At 37.0% G+C, this 10,417-nt stretch overlaps 2 protein-coding genes and 1 long non-coding RNA gene across 8 annotated transcripts; 1 reads left to right on the top strand and 2 right to left on the bottom strand.

The window, feature by feature from the left end:
• Positions 1-1,091: 1,091 nt before the first annotated feature.
• LOC103861829 (probable protein phosphatase 2C 58) lies at positions 1,092-3,057 on the bottom strand. Its single transcript, XM_009139533.3, has 5 exons — positions 2,795-3,057; positions 2,095-2,337; positions 1,730-2,006; positions 1,499-1,653; positions 1,092-1,420 (listed from the first exon to the last, which is right to left on the bottom strand). Exons 1-5 carry the CDS (start codon positions 2,825-2,827, stop codon positions 1,283-1,285), a joined length of 846 nt encoding a protein of 281 aa, XP_009137781.1. The 5' UTR covers positions 2,828-3,057; the 3' UTR covers positions 1,092-1,282.
• A 975-nt stretch (positions 3,058-4,032) lies between these two features.
• On the top strand, positions 4,033-6,599 carry LOC103861827. 6 transcript variants are annotated; one of them, XR_001958041.2, is made up of 7 exons: positions 4,034-4,472; positions 4,663-4,789; positions 5,064-5,127; positions 5,215-5,330; positions 5,455-5,691; positions 5,779-6,123; positions 6,206-6,599. It is a non-coding gene; the product is annotated as an uncharacterized LOC103861827 (long non-coding RNA). The 6 variants fall into 6 exon arrangements; XR_004456263.1 differs by having other exon boundaries at positions 5,064-5,149; positions 5,257-5,330; XR_001958040.2 differs by having other exon boundaries at positions 5,055-5,127.
• Positions 6,600-7,135: 536 nt separating this feature from the next.
• LOC103861826 (protein ARABIDOPSIS THALIANA ANTHER 7) lies at positions 7,136-8,223 on the bottom strand. Its single transcript, XM_009139532.3, has 3 exons — positions 7,932-8,223; positions 7,517-7,689; positions 7,136-7,410 (listed from the first exon to the last, which is right to left on the bottom strand). Exons 1-3 carry the CDS (start codon positions 8,139-8,141, stop codon positions 7,368-7,370), a joined length of 426 nt encoding a protein of 141 aa, XP_009137780.1. The 5' UTR covers positions 8,142-8,223; the 3' UTR covers positions 7,136-7,367.
• Between the last annotated feature and the right edge of the window lie 2,194 nt (positions 8,224-10,417).

Raw genomic sequence — 10,417 nt, 5'->3', positions numbered from 1 at the left:
GATAATTGATTAGATTGTAGAAATGTTATTGTAGAATTTATTATGTATAATTTTTTGATATAGTTGTATATTATGTAATCGTAAAAATTAAATGAGAAAAAGAAGAAAATAAAAAAGATATTTTTACAGCAATAATTTTTTTACAGCTTAGTAAATAATGTTTTAGAAAATAAGGTTTCTGCTACCATTTTTTTAACTTTTTTAGTTTTAACTTTGAAAAGTAAACCAAAAATGATTAATAATTTTTATGGTTGTAGACATAAATTAAAACCAAGTACACTTGTTACATCCAACCAACCATTTTCAATATATTTTGTCAATCTTCCAGAGATTTTTTTTAAAGAGTAAAAAAATATTTTGGCACATGGACACATGCCAAAATTATAACACCCTTGATAATGTTGGATGAAAAATAATTGTGTTAGGTGATGCCAACATTTCTAATCAAGTAAGTTCTGATTAAATAAGTTCACATCGATTTAGTTCAGATCTTATACTGTCCAGTTTAATATATTTTTGGCTTCTTCGTCAAGGTTTATTTTTTTTTTTCTAAAAGGAAAATTCGAATAAATCTCGTGACAGCTTATAAAAATTACAAAAACCTATATCATTACATAAAATACATCTCATCATAATCTAATAGTATGAGGAAGACCCATCTAAACATTTTAACGTCATTTCATTGATTCTTAAATTTTTTTTACAATATCCAATTTATACAAGTGAATAATGTGATACAGAAAATTAGGACAACTACTAAAGATCCTAACATTGTCTGCACATCGATCACATGATTGGAACTTAAAAACCACTGCTTCAAACTTGGGCTTCCACTCGATAGTGTTACCAAAAACATTTCTAACTCATTGTTATTTTAATTCTATAATACAATTTATATGCGGTTTTACTCTAATTTATTGTTATTTCTTTTTGTAAATTTTATTATTATTTATTCTTCTATATTTAGATGAAGAAATAATAATCTCTATTTTTATTCTATATTAAAAAGCAATATTATTATAAGAAAATACATTGGACCAAATTCATTTGCATTATAAAAGTTCTTTATTTTAGAGTAAAATAGCAAAATGTATCAGAAATGGTATAACTTATTATTAGTGGTTTGTAGAGGAAACAAACACATTACTAACATAACATATATTACATATTCTGGGAAATTTCATTACTGATTTTACAGACAACTTTAAAAATACATCTCTATCTTGCAAACTTGATGGTAATTTATAAACAAAAGCTCTCTGAAAAAAAAAAGAACAAGAGACTAGTGAAACTTGACAACGATACAGGAGATGTCGTCTTTGCTCTTCTTAGATATAGCTACCTCTATCAAGTGCTTTGCTGCTGCTTGCGGATCTTTAACACTCTTGATCACATCAACCGCTTCTTGGTTCGACATTACCTGCAGTTACTAACCATGTTAGAAAGAAACTGGGGTCCCTACATCAAACACACAAGATACCAAAGTCACTAAACTTGCCTTCCAGATACCATCACTCGCGAAAACGATGAACTCAGTCTGCTCATCAATTGCTTGGTGCGTAATATCCGGCTCTGAGCTCAGATGTATCTTCAAGCTCTTATCTCCAAACGCTCTCGCAACCGCCAACTGTCCATCTACACGTGGAACATCCCCTGCAACACTTCAAGAAACGTTAGTAGCTAGTCAAGAAACGTAATAATAATATACACAGACAGAGCTTCTTTTTACCTGGAATGTTTGATACAAAGCCACCTCGCTTCTCTATATCTTTCCTCTCCTTGCTTGGCTCATGATCAACCGAGAGCTGATGCGCAACGCCGTTCTTGGACATCACCGCCCTCGAGTCTCCAACGTTAGCAACCACTAGCTTCTGACCATCGATTAGAATCCCCGTTACAGCCGTTGACCCGCCTTTACCAAGCTTGAGAGACTGCTGAAGTATCACTGCGTCTGTTGATCTGTAAGCGCTTCTTATAGCACTCTCCGTGTCACTCCAAAACTCCTTCTGAGAAATAAATCAAAAGGAATCATCATCAGTTAGTATTAATTCACCTTTTTACCCTCAAGTTAAGATTTTTTTTTTTTAAACTTACCTCTTGAAGAATGTTGTCAAAGAGATTAGTCTGCAAGTACTTGGCAACATCATGACCCAAGTGACCATCAAAGATGGCAAACAAACCAAGTTCGTGGCCGTCGACTTTCTTGAATTCGGATACTACGTAGTCCTCCATGGGATGGTTTGATTTGCCCTTGATAAAGTGGAAACCGTGAGTGATGTTCTTCCACATCTTGCTTTTGCCTCTTCCCATGTCAGGAGCTGCTCCGCAGATCCCAGCCTTTAGGTTAATGATTCAGAGCAAAACAATAGAGTTAGTATTGCAATCATACAGGATCCAAGATTCTATCCCACAGATGTTCAAATAGACATGAAAGTAAGAATCTTGCAGACACATTCACATCCATAAACAAAAAGCTCAGACCTTTAAACAGAGCACAGTATAATAACCAAAACAGAGGAGAGTATCGTAAACAAAAAGCTCAGACATTTAACTACTATCTTTGCACAGAATCTTCATAATAGGCTAACATGTGAGTCGAATTTAATCAAAGAACTCATGAATTTTCCATGGACCAGCTAAAAAAATCATAACTTTAGCCAAAAGAGAGAACATCAGAGAAGCTGATTCCAAGTGCAGACAGAGAATAACTAAAACGAATCAAATCAAGGGTAACCGACAATAGACCAGACCAGATCAGATCAGATCAGATCAAATAGGATAAGCCAGTTAGTACCTTCATCTTATGGAGAATTTCCCTGCCTGCCATTCTTAGAAATTGAAAACACCCTTGACTCCTTTGTCTTCGTCTGAGATGATCCAAGTAAAACCAGAGGGAGAGAGAGATGGGTTTATTTATGACAGGAATGGTCTTTGACTTTGATGTAAGAAAATGTGAACTGGCGGTGACAGTAACAGTTTCGGCCAATGCCAACGCGTACTCTTCCCACGACTTTTCCCTCTTTTTTTTATGTTATTTTATCACAATAAATATTTCATTAATCCCCTTGCTTTAACACTTTATTAAGGATTCGAACGTTTACAACCGTCACGCATCGCACCGCAGTTAACAGTAACAAAAATCTCTACATATATCATATATTTATATGTTTTTATAAATGTTAAAACCGCACCGCAGTTAAACCGCTTATCCCACACCACTCAAACTGCAGTCACCATTCAAAGCCTAAGAGTTTATTATTTCAATTATTATTTTAAGTATGTTGTTAAGAGTCTGATTCGGTACTGTTAATTTTTGTTTTATCATTTTATGAAAGATATCGTTTTCCTTATACGTGTAGCAGCCAAGTACTACATACAATTACTTATGTTTCATTTTCTTATTCTCCATAAATTCATGTCGGCTAATTCAATAGATTCACTTTGGAGTGTCTTCTTCGTCCCTTCCAAGTCTTCGTCCTTTAGAGTGACATCCCTTCAGTTTTTCCTAATCTTAATTTGGTTTGTTTCGTCAAGCAAATAACAATAGAATCATATGTTAAAACGTTTTCTTTGTATATTATACGTAGTGTGATGGAAACTCAAATTGGTCATTTTTTCAAAACCCAATTATATATCCCAAAGATTTTATTAAAATTTTTATCGTTAAGAGGATAATGATCTATGATCAATCACACAAATAAACGAGAGGCGAAAGAGTTGGTGATATGTCTAATCAATGTTTTCGTCATTGGTATACCAATCACACACATAAAAGTAATAATCAAAGATTAGTGGTCAGTTGTAATTTATAAACGCTCTTTCTTGATTATTTCATATTCTTCTCAAGTATAATGCGATTAATTCACCAATTTGAGCCATCATTTTCAACTCACATATTTACTCGCTGAGAAAAAAATTCTTGCTTAATGGACAGACATTGATTACTCTTTTTCGGTACATAATAATGGTCACTGTATCATAATGATATTAAGAACTATAAAAGTAGAAGCCAGCTGATTAAAATCTATCCTATACCAAAAGCCAAATATAAAGGGATTCTAGCATGTCCACATCATCAATTATATTTGGCCAATAAGAACATTTCATTAATCCACCCTGGCAAAAGAATTGGGTAGCAGATCTCTTTCTTTCTACGGGCTCTGCTGTGTTTGATGGGCTTCTCCGGATCGTGTTGGACTGTGTTACCCAGTTCGAATAAAAAAAAAAAAGGCACGACGGATAATACGAGGCGCTACGCTTCTCGCTCATCGTCTTCCACCTTTCTTCACCATCGTTTCTGCGTCTCCCTCCCTCCCTTCCTTTACTATACGTTACTCGGTATCATCTCTTCATCTCCCTACGCCCCTTCCATCATCCCCTCTTCAAATGATACACTTATATTCAATTTTTTTTCCTCCGCTGTTGTTGCTGGTCAATCAGCCGGCCCCCTACTACTCTTCATAGATGGAAAGGTATGTACATCCACTTTCTCAAGTCAATGATTCGCCTTGCAGATTCTTGATATATGGTAAATATTAGAAACAAACCTCATGTTTGTCTCTGATCATCTAACTACTTGGTCCTCATCTATGGCTTCGCATAATTCTGTTATTCATGGGTTTATCCTGAATCTATTAGCTGATAATTCTGAAACTGCAACAGATGATACAGACCCTGCCGTGTACTCCGAGACGATTGTAGAGTGTTCATGGGATCAGGATGAGAAAGTCTGGGTACGCGAGTCAGGGTGGATAAATCAACGCCAAATGATATCAACACTTAGAGAAAGGTCAGCACATAGCTTTTATATGCTTGCTCGCTTTCTTTGGATCTGTATACCAATTGTTAAAGTTCATCGGTTTAAAGTCCTTGCCGATGCCCCTGTCATCAACCTTTAGAACTTCATACTGAGAAAGTTTGACCACCTCCAATCTTTAGCAAACATTAACTTAGAACTTCCCTGTTTTGGTTTCTATTTTGTTTCACAAATATACTAAAAACAAATCCCCTAAATTTTCGTTATCGCCTACTTTTTTACACATTTTTTTTTGTAGATGTTGCAGGCCAGATATGGGCCGTCCAAGGCTCCACTCTCAACAACGTCACCGTTGTTGTCGTCCTAGACCCGTAAGCCCTCATCAACCATTTCGTAGGTTTCATTTTCACTTATCTGCCAATTTTATTTTTCTTAAAACTCACACACTCCTTCAACAGATATGTGGTGGTGTATTTGTCTTTGTGGGATGATGCTTTTAGGGGACACTTGAACTCCACTGATGTAACTCTGTCAGTTATGGTTCTCACCACGGTCTATCCAAAAATATTTGTTGGTATATTCAACTAACTATGACTTGAATATATATATTTATGCTCAATATGCTTCCCAAAATACAGTCTTCTTCATACGTTTCCATCATTTGTAACCTAATCTAAAACATAATTGGTCTTTCTTAGGTAACCTGTATCTTAACTCAACTCAACTCCGGCCACCAAGTTCTACTTTGACACCACCATCCCCGCCATTGAAGCATTCACAGAGAGGTTTGTGACGCAAATGTTCAACACCTAGCTTGAGAGTGTGCAGCAGAAATCGTTTTCACACGTGTGGAAACCATGGAGGGGGGAATTAAAAAGAAAGAGCTTGTGACAATTGGTGATCTTCATGCCTATCTGTCCAACTCCAACGACCATGTCAGTTGAGCTCTTTCATACTTTTAAAGTAAAATATCCAAGTGTTAATAAATTTATTCCAGTGTTAAGTCTGTTTATGTCGTAAAGAGCCAGGAAGCAGATTTTCTCTGTCAAGCTAGGATTGTCAACGTCTTTCAGCAGAATGGCTGGTCTTATGTCTCTTGCACCGGTTGCAGACGGAAGTTGCAAAGTGTGGCACCTCTCTACGCTGCAACAGATGTGTTTCACCCAATGTCACTGGAGTCAAAGACTCACCCATGTCCAACAAAACGCTCCAAATTGTTAATGATCATAACAACTTGAGGCTATTTTACGCAGCTTCTGTGTAGAGCTGTCCGTTGAAGATGGCAAAGACAGTGTCACATTTTTGGTGTTTGATACCGAGTTGTCTAAACTAAACAAAATGAAAGCACCACCCTATCTTTGGAGGAGGTATGATCATATACGGTTTTGTTACACTGTAAAATTTATCGTTAATAGGAATAAAACCTTAACCGTCATTTTTGTCTTCCAGAAACCACTATCGGCTACCGCCACTGGGGATTCCTTCAGCAATGCCAAGTAAGTTGATGAAGCAAAACTTCCAAGCTTGGCTGAGGAAGAGAAGACTTGCAAACGCCCCCGTGAATGATTGGTCGGAGTCCAGCAAACCGTCAACCCCACTTAGCTTTCATGTGTTTTCACTTTTCTAAATTCCTATGTTTTTCTTTTTTTGAGCAAAAAATCCTATCTTTTCCAATTTCTGAGTTTTCGTATTGTTTCAAAATTTCTGCAAACTATCACCCACTAAGGTTAGCATTTACTTTTTTTTTTATTAATTTATGGGGAACATTGAAGAGTATTAGTATTTTCTATGTCCACTTATACACTTTATTTTATCATGGAATGCAAATTCATACATTCCCTAACTTTGACAACACATCGAACTTCGTTATGAAAAAAAAATCTCTGGTTGGGTCAGTTACAAATGTGGGTAGATTAGCACAAAAACATACAAAGAGTTTGTAAATATCAAGGTTTGAAACGGCCACCTTAGTTGAAGTCAAACTTTAATACGCACTGCGATTTATGGTTGCCTTCATGAAACTCATTATAGAAGCGCACAGATTCTGAAGTTGTATATACTTACTTGATCCATATACATGGGCAAACTAAATGCATGGTCACTTTGCACATAGCTGAATCTCTACACTACCACAAATGATAACAGCAAAGTTCCAAGTTAAACAGACATAAAAGCAAATACTCACTTCCAAGTTCCAATGTATTTTATCAAAAATCATAAAACCCAAACCATTAAATTTGCAGATAGTGATCGATTTAACGGTTTACAATTATTAGGTGAAGAACAACACAGAGTTAATATATTGTAAGTTTTACTCATTTCTAATTCAATTTCTATGACGAAAAAAAAAATTCAATTTCTATTTATATTCTTATAACATAGAAGTAATATATTGTAATATTGATATTAAATACAACATTATTTGAATAAACCCGGGCGTAGCCCGGGCAAAGTATCTAGTACACATAATATTAATACTATAACCGCTTATAGAACTTAACATTTGCTTGCTTTTTAAGACTCGTCACTAATACAATAAGCTAAATTATATATATCATACACAGATAGCTATTACAAGTCTTCCCTTTCCAATATTCATATCTTCTTGTAACTAGTTTACTTTTTCAGCGTCGAGTTCCTTCATGTTTCTAAACCTGTAACGAAAAAGAAAATACTCCAATATTAGTCCTTTACACATAGGAAAACTGTAACAAATGACATTTTTAGGTTAAAAATTATGGAGAGGAGAATAATAATTACTGAGAACAGTCCATTCCAACAGAGATAGGAAAGCTGAGCGAAAGAGAACAAAGGGGAGGAAGATTGTTGATGGCGGATGCCAGAAAAGGAAGATGATCTGATTTTCCCATCATCTCTATGCATTCGCATACTCTCTCTAACTGTCCAGTCCCCTGCTCATTCTTCCTCGATCCCTGCTTAATATATAACGTCAGATTACTAATAGCTAATGGTGAAAAGAAGGACTGGCCTTGAGATCTCGAGAGCCATAAACAATTTGTAAGAATTTTAATATTAGAATTTTAAAATAATTTGGTAATCTGTGTATATATATTAACTTAAAATTTTCGGGCTCCAAGACGAGTAATTCACTTGGCTGTGCCTATGACCGGCTCTAGACTGAAAAAAAAAACGTAAATAGAGAAAGAGTAGTAACTGGAGTCTTGAACTTGACGACATTGTTCAAGTGGCTCACGCCTCTACAGCATTGTGGAGAAGGTTGCTCGAAGATTCCCTCGACGAAGCCCATGCACGGCATGAAACTGTCGAACACCTCTCTGCACTGCTCAATCGATTGAAGTTGGGAAACGGCGGTCTTGATCAAAGCCAAGAGTGTCACCAGGATTATGGCACGATGTATCTTCATTGGTCTCTTTAACTGATTACACTATAGCCATTAAGGAGAGATGATTCTTGTGTGACCACATATCGATATATCTATTTATGTAGTAGTCGGTTAATTTATACTGTGGAGTTTATAATGCATGGTTTAATGAACACATGTAATTCTCATGGCTCCTTCAAAATCGGATTAATTCTAGCCGAGTTCTCTTTCAGCTATCTTTATTTTCTTATAACACATCTATAAGCTAACTGCGTGTAACTCGGATGATTTTATCGCATGCCATGCGTTTGTTATTAACATGTGCCCATATTACTGCATGTAATCTGGTCTCAATACGTAGCGTATGGACTATGGAGAGTAGAACATTTCTCAGGAACATTCTTGCTTCTTAAGTAACATCCGATTTTGTAGGCCTAATTAACACGTTTAGATTATTTTGTTTAATTAATTAGCAGACTCTCAAGTTGATTATTTCCCACTACTATTTTTATTTTCAACTAGTGGGGACATAATAAGAAAAAGTCTCTCACTGGATGTGGATGTTTTATCTTGTCTTTTAAGTCTCAAGTTGTGGGACATAACAATAAAGAGATCTAAATACAACCCTAAGATTTGGTCTTCAAAATTATATTTACGGGTTATGCTAAAGATTGTACTAGTAAGATTGGGTTTACTTGGGTTGTAAGCGAGTTAGTGATCTAAATCCAACCCTAAGATTTGATCTTCAAGTGTCAGCCTCAGATCTCACTTAAACCACTTCAGACAGACAGCTATAAGTAAGGAGTTGATCGTCTTTTTCCTTGAACTTATGGGACTACTTGATCCAGCAAACCTTGCTCCAAAGACTGAACCGTAAAAAGTGTCTCTGTATAATAAATCCACAAACTTCAAACAAATGATCCATAACTTGTCTTTCAATGGCTATCTCTCTTACATTTCATGCCCTTCCCTCACTCCTTCTTTTTCATGTCTCTTTAGTATCAACCGCAAAGCATAGCCTTCACCAACACACAAGTCGTTCCTCAAACCATAAGCTTCACCACCAAACAAGTCATTCCAAAACCATAACCAGCATCTTTAGTAAGCGTATCGTGCACTTAAAGCATGGAAGAAGGTCATTTATTCTTTTTTTTTTTTTAACACTGAAAGTTTCATTCATATTTGAGGGTTTAAAACCCAAATAAGGACAAAGCCTCCACAAAGGAATGTAGAGTATAAGCTAGGGAACAAAATGAAAACCCAACAAGCAAAATAAAAGGAAAGCAACTACCAGTAGGTAGTATTACAGCAACATCTCAACATAAAAGGAGAGAGAAGAGGACACTAAGAGGAATCAAGTCCCGACTCCTGCGATATTAAGGTCTGAAGCCAAGAGGGGCCACCAGAGCCAATATAAGACTGCAGCCGTTGATCCCTCGTCACACTGTTCGCGATGAAGGCGGCCACCTTATTACTCTCGAACAGCACAAGATCAGTATCCCACTCAGAAAAACCATGGAAGCGCTGCATGATCATATTTATCAAAGGATTTAGACCAGGAGCAGGGTTGATGAGGAAGGCCTCTCTAAGGTAAGGTGAAGAAGACTCGAAGATAACTTTATCAACACGCAGATTAGCCATGTCTTCCAAAGTCCATAGTAGAGAGAGAAGATCAGCCTCCACAGGGTTAGGTAAAGAAGGGAAAGAACGTCTGCTGTGCAAGATGGCTTTGCCATAGCTATCCCTTACTATCCAAGCTCCACCGCACACACTAGTAGGGTCTAACCATGAAGAAGCAAAGTTACACTTAACCCACCCAGTAGGCGGCCTTTTCCATTGTCGAGCGTCCTGAGCTACTAACACCTGAGAAGTTCGCTGTACCGCTGGAGCCTGAAGTTCTCTCCATACTTCTGCTTCCACCAGTGCTTTATCCAAGACAACAGCAGGGTCCAGGCGTATGTGCTCAAAACAAAATGCATTCCTTGCTTTCCATATCTGCCATAGGATCCAGGGAAGAACCAGCCCAGTTTCCGGAGCCTGAGACCTTCGCTTCCCACAATTAATCAGGTGAAGAAGGTTTAAGAAAACAGAGCGAGACCACACCCCTGAAGGCGGCATGGGGATCGACGAAAGAGCCCATACTTCCTTAGCAAAAGGACAGTGAAAGAGAACATGGCCAATATCTTCCGCACCATTGTTACAAGAGGAACATGTAACATTAAGTTGAATGCCTCTCGATCTCAATCTTTCCTTTACCGCCAAGGCACCAGAGCGAATACGCCAAAGGAAATGGCGCAGTTTAGGAGTTGTTTTCGTTT

This window comes from Brassica rapa, chromosome A03 (genome assembly GCF_000309985.2).
Source record: "Brassica rapa cultivar Chiifu-401-42 chromosome A03, CAAS_Brap_v3.01, whole genome shotgun sequence".
In the NCBI taxonomy this organism is placed as follows: Eukaryota; Viridiplantae; Streptophyta; class Magnoliopsida; order Brassicales; family Brassicaceae; genus Brassica; species Brassica rapa.
The sequence above is the reverse complement of the archived record's forward strand: the minus strand, read 5'-3'. Positions and strand labels throughout refer to the sequence as shown.

What these genes read in the sequence shown, in the direction of transcription:
- LOC103861829 (XM_009139533.3), bottom strand. Translation starts at nt 2,827, where the DNA reads ATGGCAGGCAGGGAAATTCTCCATAAGATGAAG. An exon ending in CTTTGTATCAAACATTCCAG is followed by an intron (nt 1,654 to 1,729) that starts GTAAAAAGAAGC and finishes GAAGTGTTGCAG; the next exon opens with GGGATGTTCCACGTGTAGAT. An exon ending in CGAGTGATGGTATCTGGAAG is followed by an intron (nt 1,421 to 1,498) that starts GCAAGTTTAGTG and finishes TAGTAACTGCAG; the next exon opens with GTAATGTCGAACCAAGAAGC.
- LOC103861826 (XM_009139532.3), bottom strand. Translation starts at nt 8,141, where the DNA reads ATGAAGATACATCGTGCCATAATCCTGGTGACACTCTTGGCTTTGATC. An exon ending in TCGTCAAGTTCAAGACTCCA is followed by an intron (nt 7,690 to 7,931) that starts GTTACTACTCTT and finishes TATATTAAGCAG; the next exon opens with GGATCGAGGAAGAATGAGCA. An exon ending in GTTGGAATGGACTGTTCTCA is followed by an intron (nt 7,411 to 7,516) that starts GTAATTATTATT and finishes TTTTCGTTACAG; the next exon opens with GTTTAGAAACATGAAGGAAC.